This window comes from Phocoena sinus, chromosome 3, assembly GCF_008692025.1.
Source record: "Phocoena sinus isolate mPhoSin1 chromosome 3, mPhoSin1.pri, whole genome shotgun sequence".
NCBI lineage: Eukaryota > Metazoa > Chordata > Mammalia > Artiodactyla > Phocoenidae > Phocoena > Phocoena sinus.
Window position 1 is genome coordinate 1,900,324 of NC_045765.1, and position 15,337 is coordinate 1,915,660.

A 15,337-nucleotide genomic window follows, 5' to 3' on the forward strand; every position below is an offset into this window, starting at 1 on the left:
CAGCCTTCCTGCCCCTGTCCCTGTCACTCCTCAGGAAGGCCTGCCCTGAATACCCTCTAAGAGATTCCCTGGTCACCTTCAGCCACACCGCCACTTTGCTTTCAACTGACATCCTTTTTCATCTCCCCTACCTTCAGCTCGGTAACCATCCGCCTCCCTGCCCGCGGGGTGAGCTGAGTGGGAGGGGCTCGCGATCCATAATATTTTACTATATTATTTATTTATTTGGCTGCCCCGCGCGGCATGCAGGATCTTAGTTCCCTGACCAGGCATGGAACCCGTGCCCGCTGCAGTGGAAGTGCAGAGTCTTACCCACTGGACCTACTGGACCCCCAGGGAAGTCCCCGATCCATAATATTTTAATTGCACTAGTAAAAAAGCCAAAACCAAGGCAAAAGAACCCATGATGAACAAAATAAAGGCAGGATCACTTGCCTTACCCCAGTCAGGGGCCTCGTTCCAACAAAACTTTGTGGGGTTTTTAGTAGTGCATTAAAATATATTTTTTTATGTTGACTACTGAGTTTTTTGGCACGCTGTAAGCTTATTTTCTAGGAGAGTGCCTCACTTGCCTCACCCGAGTCCTGGCGCTGGAATGAGTGAAGGATCGAATGAATGAATGGTTTTGAGTCTCCACTGCCTGAAACCTAAGGGGAACCCAAAGCCCGGGCCCGCCCACCCACTCTTGCCCCGCCCACCACGACGTGGTCCCGCCCCTCCAGGGAGCCAGCTCCACCCCCAAACCCTGCCCAGCGCCCAGCGCCCGGCGCCCGGCGCCCGGCGCCTGGCCCCCGGCCCCTCCGGCCCTCGCGCACACCTGCGCGTCACTTCCGGGGAGGCGGTGGGAGTGAGGTTCACTTCCGCCAGCGGGGGAGCGGCGGCGGTGGCGGCGCAGGAGACCGGGCCGGGGCCCCGGGGGATCGACGGACGCACGGGCGGGCGGCCGGGAGCCATGGAGCGCGGCCCCGGGGCCGGGGGGCGCGGGCCGCGGCGGTGAGTGTCCTGCAGGGGCTGGCGTGGCTGCGCGGAGCGGTCTCAGTGCTTCTCGCGGCCGTCTGGAGAGCCGGGCCGGGCCGCGAGGCCGGGGCAGTCCGGCCGGACGCCCCCGAGACCCCGCACTCCCGGGGCGGCCGAGGTCGCAGCCGGAGGACCCCAGGATCAGGGCCAGACACCGCGGGACGGCGTCTCAGACGCCGGCATAGCCCCGTCCGCAGTCCATTCAGCCCTCCGACTTGGGGTGTGTTCCCACCTTTCCGGGTACGCGGCCCCGCCTTCGGGGAATGCGCTGTCCGAGCCGCATACTCTATCCCCGTCCCCGAACCAGTGCCCCAGCCTGACCCCCGGACCCGCCGAAGCAGCCGGAGCCCTGCTTCCTAAACGTCTCCAAGACACCTCTGCCCTTTCGCGGGCGTCCTCTGGCGGGCTGGGACACCTGGACAGGCTTCCCAGCCTTTGCTCCAGTCCCATCTCCAGGCTACAGCTAGGGCATATCCACAGCTTCTAACCCACGGGCTCCATTCCCAGCCCGGGACTCCTCCAGGGCTCCTCCTTTTCCCCCAGGATGAAGTCCAAACTGCAGCAGGGCTTACAGGCGCGGCCCGACCCAGCTCTGGCTCTCTCCAGGATCCCTCTGCTCTCCTCTTCCTCCCAGTGTCCCTCTAGCCTGGGACCCGCAGTTCCTGGAACCCGCTGTCACTTCTGGGTTTTGCCTGTTTTCTCCCCTCCCGGCACCCGGCACTTTGCCTGTGCCTTTCAGGCTGACTGGCTGAATGAGGTGCGGTCATAGTCGTCCGTATTTAGGTCGTCCTGGAGTATTGTAATTGCCTGGTTCCATGTTGGTCCTCATGACACTGCCAGCCTGCACCGGGCCCGGCAGCGGGGTGTCCGATTATGTGCTTGTGGGTGAAATCGCTGGGCTCTTGGTGCCAGGGATGCCTGCCCAGTGAGTGAGGCATCTGGATGTGCTCTGTCCAGTCCGAGGCCAGGCTCTCAGGTCACATTCAGTGACATCCATAAAAGACAGCGGGAGGTCTCAGGTCTGCGTGGCTTGAGAAGAGACCTTCCCCCCTCCCTGTCAGATGTCAGACCTGGCAGACTGTAGCATCCCCCTTTCCCTTTTGCCCCTGGTACTTTGTCCATTCGTTCAGTCAGTGTTTACTGAGCAAGAACAGGTAGTAGTCTTGCCCTCATGGAGTTTCTCTTTGGTTTGAGGGGTATGGTTGAACATGCAACTACAAGCTGCAGAGACAGATCTGAGCCATGAGAGTGTGCGGGGGGGGCCGACCCTGTTTGGAAGGGTGCGGGAAGGGAGATGTGAAGGGTGGGTGGGACAAGGGTCACGGGCTCTCTGGTGAGATTAGGGGAACTGCTGGGGCTTCGGCTCTGAGTCAGGAGAAGGCAGTGGGGCTCATCAGGGGAGAGTGAGGTACAAGATGCGTGAGGCTGGAGAGGTCGGCCCCACGCCTGGTGCCAACCTGGCAGATCGTGGTGAAGGCTTTGATCTCTATCCTGAAAATAGTGGGGCTACTGGGGCACCCCAAAAGGGAGGTAGAATGATCAGATTTGTGTTGTGAAAAGATCTTTTGGCAACTGGGGTGAGAATGGCCCAGAGTGGGTGATGGTGGCCCAGCCGGGGGTGGGGGTGGGGACCGGCGAGGAAGGAGACTGTGCATGCCCCAGGCAGAGTCAGCAGGCCCTGTGACGGGCGGATCTGAGGGTGCAGGGAGGTGTCAAGGATGGCACCCCGGTTTCTGGCTTGGTCAGTGGGACCTTGTCCACCTTAGTATACCTGTTCATTCTCGGGTCACCAGAGGCCTCCTACCTGCCCACCAGCTCTCAGCCAGACCTTTCTCTCAAAACAAGCCTTCCCTGTGCCACCCAAACTCCAGACCCGCCAAGTCACCAAAAGCACCAGGGCAGTGTCATCTGTTGGGGCCTGGGCCTCTTTGAGAATGTGTTTGAGCAACATCGGTTTGGTTGACACTCTGGAGGGGGAGGGAGGGTGTCCTGGGCACTGTGGGGTGTTGAGCAGCACCCCTGGCCCCGCCCACTCAGTGCCATTAGTAACCCCCTCGCCCCCAAGTCATGACAGCCAAAGATGTCTCCAGACCTTGGCAAGTGTCCCCGGGGGGCAAACTTGCCTTCGTCTGAGGACAGTGTGATGGACTTGTAAAGCGAGCATCCCACCTGGGAGTCTGGGGACTCCTGGAGGTGGTCCGTGTCCCCGCCTTGGCTTTAGCCACCCTCTCCCACACCCCTCCGTGTGCCCCCATCCGAGTGACTGCAATGCGGCTCTCTGCAGCCCCCGGTCTCAGATCACAGGTCTGGAGGGAGCAGGTGTATTTCTGGGCCTCAGACTGCGCCGGCCTGCTGTGCATCCGCGTGTCCCTGGCCCAGTGGTTTACAAATGCTGTGGCCCCGAAACAGAACGGGCTCAGGTGCTCTGCTGCTGACACTTGAGTTGTGAGCGTGTGTCCCTCCCTCACTCCAGGCTGTAGGGAAAATGTAGTAAGTGAGTACTCCGTGTTTTCAAACCTCTGTATTTTCTTCCAGTCTCCCTGTTGGCAGCTCCATGGACGATTGTAGTTGCTTTAGCAATTTCGCTGTAGTCTGTTCAAGGCCACGTTTCACAGGACATTCTGCGTTTCTTCTCTGAGCGTGGCCCATTCCGCCACTTTCTCCTCATCTTATTCACTGTCTCTGTGACCTGAGTGGTGTCTGATTGATAGATGAGGAAACTGAGGCCCAGGGAGGCTGAGCGACTTGCCCAAGGCCACAGACACCTAAGCTGACAGAGCTGGGGAAGGAACCCCAGGCTCCCATGACCCTGCCCTGCCTCCCCCCTGCAGCAGGCTGACCCCTGGGCCTGGCCCCAAGCAGTGGAGAGAGCCATTGTCTCAGCCCAGTAGGCCTTCCCAGCCTCGAGATGTATCCTGCTTTTGTTTCCAGAGCCTTTGTTTGTTGTATTTCCTCTGCCTGGGCTCCTGTCTCCGGACTTCGCAGGCCCTGGGAGCTGGGAGCGTGCTCCTGGGTCCCTGTGGTCAGCAGTCGGTCCTCGCCTGGCTGAGCTGTGGCACCTGGGGGTGGCAGATGGGGATGGGCCCCAGGGCAGAGTCTGGGCCAGCCGTGTGGACAGAGGCATGGGGCGGGGGTGGGCTGGGGTGACGTTTCCCAGGGCCTGGAGCAGGAGCTGTGCGCAGGAGAGCTGGGTGGGCCAGGGCTCTGATCTCCCCGCACAGCCTGCAGGCCGAGGCTGGGTTGATGAATGGGCTTAAACGGCAAGAGTTGGTGTCTGCCAGCGGAGGAAGGGTGGTGGCAGGCGGGGTCCTGGTCAGGTTTAGGTCCCACCAAGGTCACTTGGGAGCCCCGGGGGAACTCCACATCTTGCTGTCCCCCTGCAGGGTTTCCCTCTGTGCGACATGGACACACGAGGCTGCGAGGCTCCCAAGGGCTCAGCTTGGACCACGATGGGGCTGGGCTGCAGCCTCCTAACGGGGCTCTCGTCTGGGGCGGTGGCCGGGGGTCGCCCTGCCCCCTGCCCGTGTCTCCGAGCACCCCCATCCCTCCCCTGCCGGGCGAGGCCCGCCCCGGGGCCCGGCGCCCGCCATGAACGGCCTGTCGGTGACTGAGCTCTGCTGCCTCTTCTGCTGCCCGCCCTGCCCCGGCCGCATCGCCGCCAAGCTCGCCTTCCTGCCTCCAGAGCCCACCTACTCGCTGGTGCCTGAGCCTGAGCCCGGGCCTGGTGGGGCCGGGGCCGCCCCTTCGGGGACCCTGCGGGCCTCGGCCGGCACCCCCAGGCGCTGGAAGCTCCACCTGATGGATCGCGCCGACTTCCAGTACAGCCAGCGTGAGCTGGACACCATCGAGGTCTTCCTGACCAAGAGCAGCCGGGGCAACCGCATCTCCTGCATGTATGTGCGCTGTGTGCCCGGCGCCAGGTGAGCCACATGGACTCGACCCCCCGGGGTAGAGGGACCGGGTGGGGGGTGGGAGCCCAGGATGTGCTCCATCCTCAGGGCTCTCGTTTCGGCCACTGGTGGCCCCTGGAGGGCCAGAGACTGGCGAAAGCCCATCTGGAGGTGCGGGTGCCCCGGGGATTCTTCTTGCCAGAGGGGCAGCAGATGAGATCTGCCCATGGCCACCGAGGAACTGCCGGGGGCCCTTCCACTTGCAGCCCTCTGGGGGCCCTCTCGGCACCCTGTCTTGTGGACAAGAACCCTGAGGCTCGGGGGTGGCTCTGAGTGGCTGCGTCACGTCACCTGCTCGATGTGGAGCCGTATGCTTCCGGGTCTCGGTGTTCACCTGCCCAGGGCTGGTCTCCTGGGCCCTGGGTGCCTGGTGAGGCCTGGCACCCGCTTTGGGCCGGTGGCCCCTGAGGCCTGGCTGGGGGCTTGGGCCAGGTCTGACTGCCGGAGCCCTACAGTGGTGCAGAGGGGGACCTTCCAGCTGCTTCCGCCTCAGAGCAGGCTGGGTCCAAAGGGCAAGCTTTTACCTTTCAGCTGGGCTGGGCTAGGGCCACAGCGGGGCTGGAGGAAGAAGGCTCTGCAAGGCTGTCAGCCGGGATCCAGCCTGGTCACCTGCCCTCGGCATGACTGCCTGGCAGGGCCGCCATGGGGCACAGGGCAGAGGTGGCGGCCCGGGTCATTCCCTGGAGGAGCGGGAAGAGCTGCACCGCGGTGAACGGGGCTTGGCTCTCTTCGCCTGTGGTCGGAGGGCCGCGTCTCATCCTCCAGGATGGTTCCGAGCAGTAGGCAGACGTGCCTCCCATCCTCGGGCCGTCAGAGTCCCTCCAACAGGAACAATTCCAAGGGAGAGGTGGCTGCTGCTCAGGGCGTCAATGTGATGGTCACTGCGGCTTCCTGGGCTCACGCTGGGGGTCCACCTGTGCCAAGAAGGTGACCGGTGGGCCCAGTGGCCCCCTTTGATGAGCGGAAGCCCGAGGCTCCACTGTGTGTCATGGCCTAAGTCACGCCAGGCAGAGCCAGGCACTGTTCCCCTCGGCAGGGCTCCTGCCCCCTCCGCCCTTCGCCGTCTGACCTGTGCTTCCCCACTGCCAACCCCAAGGTACACGGTCCTCTTCTCGCACGGCAACGCAGTGGACCTGGGCCAGATGAGCAGCTTCTACATCGGGCTGGGCACGCGCCTCAACTGCAACATCTTCTCCTACGACTACTCGGGCTACGGCGTGAGCTCGGGCAAGCCCTCCGAGAAGAACCTCTACGCCGACATCGATGCTGCCTGGCAGGCCCTGCGCACCAGGTGAGCTCACGCGGCGGGGAGGGGCTGGCGGACGTGTCTCCTCACAGGTGGCTGGACCTGGTGAGACCAGGTGGGAGGAAGCCCAGGTGGGTAGCCCCGCGGGAGAGGGAGCTGGTCTGCGGCCACACTGGGCCACAGGAAGAGGCCCGACCCCTGTTCCCCCTGCAGGGTGACAGGCATGCTTGGTGTGCAGGGGGAGGGCGGTCCTCCAGCCTCCCTGGGGGGGGGGCCCTCCTGGGAGCCGCTGGCCTGGGACTGTCCCCATGGGAATGGAGGTTCCGCCTGGAGGGAGTGGGCAGGCAGAGGACGAGGCCCCTCCTGAGCCCAAGAGGTGGCGTGTGAGGGCGGTGTGAAAGGACTCTGGGAGCCCCGAGGCTGAGGGAGCACTTGGGGCGCGGGGAGGGGCCGGGCCTCTGCATCAGGGTTCTGGTCGTGGAGCTTGGCCTCATCCTGAGGAGGGTCTCCTCTGGGCCTGGAAGGTTCTGTCGGGCAGCTTCGTACCCAGCACAGTCCTGGTGGCTGGAGGGAGGTCAGCTCCTGGAGGCTGGGTCCTCCGCAGGCATTGTGCCCAGCACACAGCTGCTTGCTTGACTCAGACAGGGCCCCCGCTGTCTGGTCTACACCTCCGTCCCCAGACCCCACTGCCCCGGTCATCCAGGTCCTGGCAGCCCCCTTCCACCCCGTGCTCGCTCACTGAAGCACAATAGCTCAGTCTCTGTGCAGAGATGGCCCGGCGCCCTGTGCTGCTCTAGAGGGAGACCCACCCAACCCCACCCTCCCGAAGGTGGTGCCCTCTGCCTGCCCAGGGCCACCCCATCTTGGCCCTGCCTGGCCGATTGGCGCAACCAGCTCCTTCAGGGACCACAGCCAGCCTGCCATGGGGAGGCGGGGCCCTGGTTGCTGGAGTGATGCACCAGGCAGTCCCTGATGCAGGCCCTGGGAGCATGGTCCCCTGGCACCACCCTGGCACTGGGGACCCGTGCTGGGTGGCGTGGTGCAGGTGTGTGTCCACACTCGGCTGCCGCAGCCTGTCCCCACTGGCTGGGGGTCGCTGGCAGAATCATATCCCGCCGAAGGGTCAGGGGTCTGAGCTCTGTCATCCATCCATCTGTCCTGCTGCCAGCCTTGACCTCCAGAGACCTGGTCCCTCAGACCCAACAGCTGAGAATCAGCAGGAGGGTGGGAGGCTGGGGCCCAAGTGGTGGCCTGGGGTGGGGCAGGCCTGGAAAGAAGAGCTGTGTCATCCGGCACCTGTCATGTTTGTCCAGGTGGAGACAGCCAGGTGGCAGCTGGGGGTCCCTGCCTGGAGCTGGGTGATAGGACGAGCCTGGTGCTCAGCACAGCAGTACTCATGGTGAACCAGGGAGCAGGTCGGGGAGGAGCTTGCAGGGTGGTAGGCACAAGGCCAGATGGCATCCCCGAGGCCTGGGGGTTGGGGCCAGAGGACAGGGACGGGGGCGGATGGCGCCTGGGTGCCCAGGTGGGTTGCCCAGGTGAGACGAAGACCTTCCCTGGCCACTTGGAGAAGGGGCACCCTCTTTGAGATCAGGATGTGGGTGTGGGGAGGAAGGCCATGGAGGCCCCCTGCAGTGGGAGGGTGGTGAGTGGGTCCTTGTGGGGTCAGGAGAGGACTGTGCTGGGATGGCGCTGGGAGAGGCCCGTGTGGAGGGGGTGTGTGGGTGGGGGGTCAGGACCTGGCCACTGTGTAGGAAAGGTGCCCAGGGAGGGAGGTGATGGCCACCCACCTCCTCCCCTCAGGAGCCGCTATGCCTGCTCACCCATGTTGTACTAAGCAGCTGAGGGGCCGCAAACTGGCTGAGATGAGAGAGGACGAGGCTGCCTCCATTCCCCGAGGCCAAGGGGGTGGGTGAGGGTGAAGGGTGCTGGGAGGAAGACACACCCCCTTGCCGTGCGACCTGGAAAGGCTGTCGAATTCCGAACAGCAAGGACAGGAGGCCCCCAAGCAGGTTCTGCATGTGGCCCTGGTCGAGTGTGTGTAGGGGTGGGGGTGGCCTGGTGACCAGGAGGAGCAGGAGAGGCCCCAGGGATCTGCCCCGAGGAACCACACAGCGCAGGTACAGCCCGCACAGGTGCACTGCCCAGATGTGACCAAGTAGATGCTGTCGAAACTGAGGGTAGAGCTGGGGGCTTGGGGCTGCGGGCAGCCAGCTCCCCTCACACCTGTGGGTCCTGCCTCCCCTGCTGAGCGGACCGCCTCGGGGCTGGGAAGCAGGGGAGGGTGCCTGGGTGCCACCCTATTGCCGGGAGCCTAAGCGGAGAACAACGGGGGACTGCACTAGGAGGGCAGGCAGTGGGAGGGGTGTGCGTGTTGCGTCGCGGCTGATCTGCCCCCACCGCCGCCAGGTACGGCATCAGCCCAGACAGCATCGTCCTGTACGGGCAGAGCATCGGCACGGTGCCCACCGTGGACCTGGCCTCGCGCTACGAGTGCGCCGCGGTGGTGCTGCACTCCCCGCTCACCTCGGGCATGCGCGTCGCCTTCCCCGACACCAAGAAGACCTACTGCTTTGACGCGTTCCCCAAGTGAGCGTGGACGGGGGCGGGGCCGCGGGCGGGGGTGGGGACCCAGGGGGCGGGGCCGCGGCGGGGTTGGGGAGTGGAGGCCTAATGTGCCCCGACCCGCAGCATCGAGAAGGTGTCCAAGATCACGTCGCCGGTGCTTATCATCCACGGCACGGAGGACGAAGTGATCGACTTCTCGCACGGGCTGGCGCTCTACGAGCGCTGTCCCAAGGCCGTGGAGCCTCTGTGGGTGGAGGGCGCCGGGCACAACGACATCGAGCTCTACAGCCAGTACCTGGAGCGCCTGCGCCGCTTCATCTCCCAGGAGCTGCCCAGCCAGCGCGCCTAGCCTAGCAGCAGGCCCGAGCCGCGCCGGGACCTCAGCAATAAGGCGGCGCCCGGCCCCGGCCCCGGCCCCGGGGGCTGCATGTGAACCCCCGGGCGCCCCACGTCCTCTAAGCAGCTGGCCGGTAGGGGTCGGGACCTGACCCGGCCCCTGGGCCGTGGACAATGTACAGGCGACGGAGCTATGCTCTCCTTTCCTTTTGGAAGCAAAACGAAGGAAAAACGTGAGAACAGAAATTAAAGATTTAAAATTTTAAGGTTCCTCTCCCTTTCTTGGCTCATGCGTGCTCTTCCTGGGGCTCAGCAAGCACGAAGAGGGGGCCGGGCTTTGTCCCCAACCCCCCAAGGAAAGTTCACAACTGCGGATGTCAGGTCACTCCCTACAGAAGAGGGGTCCAGTTCGAGTCCTTGGGGCTGCAGCTTGCCTGGGTGGTGACGGAGGGGCAGCAGCATTCGAACCCAGGACGCTGCGTGCTCGGCGCGCCTGGGGAGGGTGGTGGGCTTCCTGTCTCCGAGACAACCCTGGGGGTGGAAGTGGCCGCCGCCGATTTAGGCTGGGCCTGCTCCGGGCCCCCAGAGAGGCAGACAACCCTTCCGTGCCCGTGTGGTAGACATCGCAGGGCTGCTCTTCCCATCCCACCCCACCCGTCCTCGGCTCCCGCTGCCCAGAGAGCTAAAAGAGTCTTGCAAACGGGGACGCTTGGGTCCAGTGGAGGGCAGTGGCAGGTCCGAGGCCGCGTGGGGCCTCCCCAGGAATGAGGTCACCATGAGCACCCCGCAACACGCCTTCGGACCTTGGTCTGAGCTGTATCCTCCGCCCGGGGTGCCCTTGAAGACAGGGTCGGTCCGCGTCACCCTGGACCCTGGCCAGACGCCTGGCTCATCAACGGCCTCCGGAGTACCCCCTGCGACCTCCAAGGGCGGCACTCTAGAGTGGGTAAGGCCTCAGAGGCCTGTCATCCACCTCGAGGTCGGGCGGCGTCTCGGCGTGTGTGGCGACACTAGGCAGTGGCGAGGCCGGGAGCCGGCGATGCTTCCGCCTCGGCCCCTCGGGGTCCGCGGCCCCTTTAAGAGCGGGCGGTGCTTCGGCCTGGGGGCGGGGAAGACGGCAAGGGGCGCGGCCGGGCGAAAGCGGAAGTGGGGTGGCGCGCGCACGGCGGAGGCGGTGGGTGGCGGAGCGCGAGGAGACCGCGGCCTGCGCGGTAAGTGGCAGCGGCTCGGGCTCCGGCTGGCCGGCCCTGCCCTTGCCGCCGTCCCGGTCGTGGGGGCGCGCCCAGCGGGCCGGCCGACGGCGGCGGGTGTGTGTCAGCGCTCTCTGTGGCTCACAGCTGGCCCTCGGGCCTGGGACGCTGGAAGAGCCGGGAGTGGCCCCGGGCACGCCGTCCCTGACCCAGGACGGTGCCCGGCCTTGACCCTCCCGAGCCCCACGGGCCCTCCCGCTGGGAGGCTAGGCTCGTGTTTGATAATCCAGGACGTCTGGGAGCAAAACTGAACGTGGGGTGCGTTCTCTCGGGAGCAGAGAGCATCGGATCCTTTCCGCCGCGGGGCCTTTGCACGGACGGGTCCTCGTGACCGACGTGCCGCCACTACGGCCCGGCCTTCGCCGATCCCCCTCAGCACGTCCGGCTCCTCAGCCTCCCGCTGCAGTATTTCTTCCCCGAAGCCGCCCCCCAGCCCTGTGCTCCCACTGACCCCACTGTTGCCCGTGTCACAAGAGCCCGCCGTTTTTTCACCCCATCAGAATGTAAGTTCCCTGAGTGCCGGGGCTCCGCAGTGCAGCAAGTCCAAAGCGACGGGTCACGATTGAACAAAAATGTTTTCAGACACACAGTAATTCAGAGTATAGAAGAGTGTTGGGTGAAAACTCAGTGTTCTTCCCACCCCTGACCTCAAGTGCTCCCCTCCACTGGGGCAGAGAGGAAGCAGTTTCTTAACGTGTCAACAAAGAAAATGCATGTGTACCTAATGAGTTTATACAAAAGTGTGATCCTCTTACTCAGCGTGCCTTGGAGAGTGTTGAGTTTCCCCTACATAGATAGATTGGATCCAGTCCTCCTGGTGGCCACGCCACAGTTTATTAGCACTATAATTTATTCATCCTGTTTCTTGTTGGTTGAGATGTAGGTTTTTTCCAGTCTTCTGTAGCAGGCAATGCTAGATCCAGTATCCTCGTACAAATATCTTTCTACCCAAATACGAGTACTTCTGGAGGCTGAATTCCTTAATACAGAAGGACTAGATCCAAGGGCTTTCCATAGAACTCTAAATGGGTATGTGAGCCCTTAAAATAGTATTTCATTGTAGCTTCATTTGTGTTTCCTAGAAGTATAATCAAACATCTCAGTGCTTCTATCAGATTTGTTTTTATGTTGATCATTTCTACCACTAATATAATCATTTTGAAACTGGAAGTCTATTATAAACATGTATATACTTAAAAAGCCATTTGTATTTCACATTCTTTGTCCATTGAGTTCTTGATGTTACTATTGGGTTCTCGGGTTGGGTTCTGTTGGGTTCTTGGTGTTACTGTTTTATAGGAATACTTTACAGATAAAGAAAATTAGCCCACTGTCTTAAAAAAGATATATATTTTTTCCAACTTGTCATTGGTGTTTGACTTGGATTGTGTGTGGGTTTCTTTGGGTTTTTTTTTTCGTTTGTTAATTTTATTTATTTAGTTTTGCCAGGCACTTAAAATCGTTATCAGTCATTACCTTATCAATATGGCTTCTGCATTTTGTATAGTGCTCAGAGATATCTTCCCTACTCCACGATTGTAAAACGTTTGATGTTTTCTTATGTAAATATAATGGTTTGTTTTTTAAATATGTATTTAAATTTTTGGTCTAACTCTAGAAAGGACTTCTGAGAAGGAGTAAGGTAGGAACCCAAACTGCTTTTTCCCAAATCGTTCGACCCCAAAGCCATTTCCCGATAAAGCCATTCTTTCCCCGACTGAAGCACCGCCTTTACCGCACGCACGAGGGGCTCTCCATGTCCGGGGCTCTGTTTCTAGACCTTATCACCCCAGTCATCCTGAACCCTGCTGACTTCTTTACTGTCTGGAGGCCCCAACTCCCCTTGTGAAAATAAAGAAAAGTTCTGTCATAATAAATAACTGATGGCTTGAACATGTTCCCTGTAATGCTAGTTCTGACAGATAGGATTCTGAAAACTTAAGCCTTTGGGGCCTCCCCCCTGGCCCCCATGTACAGTCACAGTGCGAGGTGCTGACCTTGCTTGAGGTCAGCACAGTGCTTTACTCGCCGGTGCCTGCCCATTGCAAGGAAGGGATAAGCTAAGGCCAGGGGCTCCTCAGGCTGGCCTGGCCGGCGGGCTCTGCCCTTCTGCGGGGGACTCGCCTCTCCCACGGGGCGTGCCTCTGAGGGGCTCAGCCTCTGAACCGCAGGGGCTGTGATGGGGGAGTGGTACCTTCCGGGATGCACCCCCCCCTTCCTTTCCACTTGGTACGGCCCATGAGCCAGGCCGCCTGGGACAAGGGCCAACTTTCGGTTCTCCATTTTGTGAATTTCCCAGGACACACGTGTTCACACCGGGCAGCGTTCTTGCGCTGCTCAGCAGGCGCCCCCCGGCTCCCCAGAGCCTCGCGTCCTCCGCTCGACACCTGGCCTGGCGCACCTCACCTGACACCTGGCCCCTGGGTCCCGGAACCAGGGTCCAGGCTCTCTGTTCCGCGGCCTAGGCACGCCTGGCACCCAGAGACCCCGGGGGACACAGCCCGCCCAGGGGGTGGGGCTGCTTCAGCCAGGCACAGGCCCCTCCCCGAGGGTGGGGTCCGGGTTGTGCGCATGCCCCTCGCCCTCAGGAGCCCCGACTGGACTTCCTGCGGGGCCCAGCCCTCGAGGGCCCTCCGTCCATCCTCCCTTCCTTGCTCTGGCGACCCTGCTTCACTGCCCACCCATCAGGCTGAACTGGTGGGACCCACCCCTCTGGTTCTGCCGTCTTCGTGTTAACTGGGGGGCCCCAGGGGTCCCAGAAGAGGGTGGGGAGTTCAGTGTCCTCCCTGATGCGTAGTGACTAAGGTTATGTGAGGAGCTGTGGTCCCCCCAGGGCCCAGATCTGAGATGGGGCCTCGCGGTGGGTGCCACCCCTCAGGGCCCCCAGCACCCCGACCCAGGGCCTGGGCGCTCCCCCAGGGCAGGCACTTGTCTGTATGCTTCACGGTCAGGGTGCAGGGCCAACGTGTTAATTGTGCGATTCCGTCAGGTGGGAGTGCCAGCCCAGCATCAACGTCCCCCTTAAGTTTCAAAGCTCCTGCCGTGTGCAGTGGATCTTCACGACGACAACCCTGGGCTACTGGGGTCACCATCCCCACTGTCCCAACTTCAGGGGAGATGGCTCTGGCCAAGCGCCCAGAGAAGAAGGCCTGGGACCCTGAAAGGACTCAGGCCTGGGCTCTCTGGTGCTCAAGTGGTCTTGGGACACAGGTGTGCCCCTGCTGGACAGTGAGCTCTGTGCAGCCAGACCCCAGGGCCAGGGGGCACAGGTCAGAGCCCCGTGTGTGTCCACAGCACGTCCAGGGGAGGTGGAAGGGATGGGCCTGGCTGTGGTCTCGGTCATCGCTGGGAGGAGCCGAGCCAGGTGCTCTCTGAAGCCCAGCAGAGCGCCGCGCAACCCACGTTACAGGAGAGGGCCTTGAAGAGGGCTTGTCGTCTCCCCCAGCAGGGCACGAGGAGACCAGGCCCACGGGTGGCCCCCACTGCAGCTGGCCATCTGAAACTTTCCTCCGGAAGCCCCTGCTTTCCAGGGGTTGGTCCCAGGCCAGCAAGGAATGGAGGATGAGCAGGGGCCCTGGGGAGGGAATTCACGGGGCTCAGGCCATACCCGCCCCCTCCAGCTCCTAGAGAAGGGACGGGTTGCGGGGGTGGGCGGGTGGGCTGGGTCTCTCCCCAGCAGCTGGGAGCAGGGACCTGGCACCTCCTGTGGGGGAAGATAGCCACATGCCTACTGCCCGGCTAGGCCTGGGCTGGGGCCTTCTGCACCTCCTACGTGTGACCAACCCCTAGGACCACGGTGAGTAATCTGACACAAGTTAGAAATAAACAGGGATGGGGGCTTCCCTGGTGGTCCAGTGGTTAAGACTCTGCGCTCCCAATGCAGGGGGCACGGGTTCGATCCCTGGTCGGGGAACTAAGGTCCTGCACAGTGCACGGCTTTAAAAAAGAAAAAATATAAAAAAAAAAAAAAAGAAAAAATATTTTTTGTGTACCTTTGCAGGAGTGGAATTGCTGGGTCACAAGGTACCACACTTACGGCTGTGACAGCTCTGTACACAGCTGTGAAAATGTAGAACTCCTGGTGCCTCCGATGTGGGCTGCTAGCATCCACTCCTCGTGTTTAATTTCAAATGTTCACCTCGGACTAGTTTGGGGTTTACAGAAAAGCTGCCATGTCTAGCCTTCCCCCAGCGCCCCTCGTGGGAGGGTCTTGTGAAAACCAAGGACTAACTTGTGTACCTGCCCATTCGCACGCTCCAGACCTTTTTCCCCCGTCTTCGCAGTTTTCCCACTAACGTCCTGTTCTGTTCCAGGGTCCGACCCGGCAGCCCACATGGCCTTCAGTCATCATGTCTCCTTACCCTCTTAAAACCTGTGACGCTCCTGCAGTCTTTCCTGGTTTTTCATGACCTTGACAGTTTGGGGACCAGTCGGGAATTTCTGTAAAATGTCCCCTAATCTGGGCCTTTCTGAGGTTTTCTCGTGATCAGACCAGGGCTATGGGTATAGGGAAGAACACCCAGAAGTGAGGTGCCCTTCTCATCATATACCACTGGGGACTGCTGACAGCCTGAAGACGACCTTGACCTCCTGGCTAAGGTGGGGTCCCCAGGTTTCCCCACAAGCAGGTTACTGTCCTCAGCCCAGCCCACACCAAAGCGGGGGAGTTATTTAGAAGATAACTTTTCAGGGACTTTCCCGGCAGTCCAGTGGTTAGGACTCTGTGCTTTCACTGCCAGGGGCCCAGGTTTGATCCCTGCTGGGGGAACCAAGATCCTGCAAGCCGCATGGCATGTCCAAAACGAAAAGAAAAACAAAAACTTTTCATACAGAAAAGTATGAAAGGAAAGGGCCCATGGCCCATAATTGCACTGCCTAGATATCTACTGACATTTAAAGAAAATAAAAGTAATAAATCCACATGGATTTAAAAAAAGGTTGAACTATACAGAAAGTACTATTAAGACAAA

General features: G+C 61.4%; 1 protein-coding gene across 1 annotated transcript; it reads left to right on the plus strand.

Moving 5' to 3' along the window:
* The first annotated feature begins 871 nt into the window (after positions 1 to 871).
* Positions 872 to 9,383, plus strand: ABHD17A (abhydrolase domain containing 17A, depalmitoylase). The gene is made up of 5 exons (XM_032628052.1): positions 872 to 993; positions 4,401 to 4,937; positions 6,064 to 6,258; positions 8,623 to 8,802; positions 8,905 to 9,383. Exons 2-5 carry the CDS (start codon positions 4,606 to 4,608, stop codon positions 9,128 to 9,130), a joined length of 933 nt encoding a protein of 310 aa, XP_032483943.1. The 5' UTR covers positions 872 to 993; positions 4,401 to 4,605; the 3' UTR covers positions 9,131 to 9,383.
* The last annotated feature ends 5,954 nt before the right edge of the window (positions 9,384 to 15,337 follow it).

Excerpts from the sequence above, each read along its gene's own strand:
- ABHD17A (XM_032628052.1), top strand. The coding sequence starts at position 4,606 with ATGAACGGCCTGTCGGTGACTGAGCTCTGCTGCCTCTTCTGCTGCCCG. Across the intron at positions 4,938-6,063 it reads CGCTGTGTGCCCGGCGCCAG|GTACACGGTCCTCTTCTCGC; the intron begins GTGAGCCACATG and ends GCCAACCCCAAG. Across the intron at positions 6,259-8,622 it reads TGGCAGGCCCTGCGCACCAG|GTACGGCATCAGCCCAGACA; the intron begins GTGAGCTCACGC and ends CACCGCCGCCAG.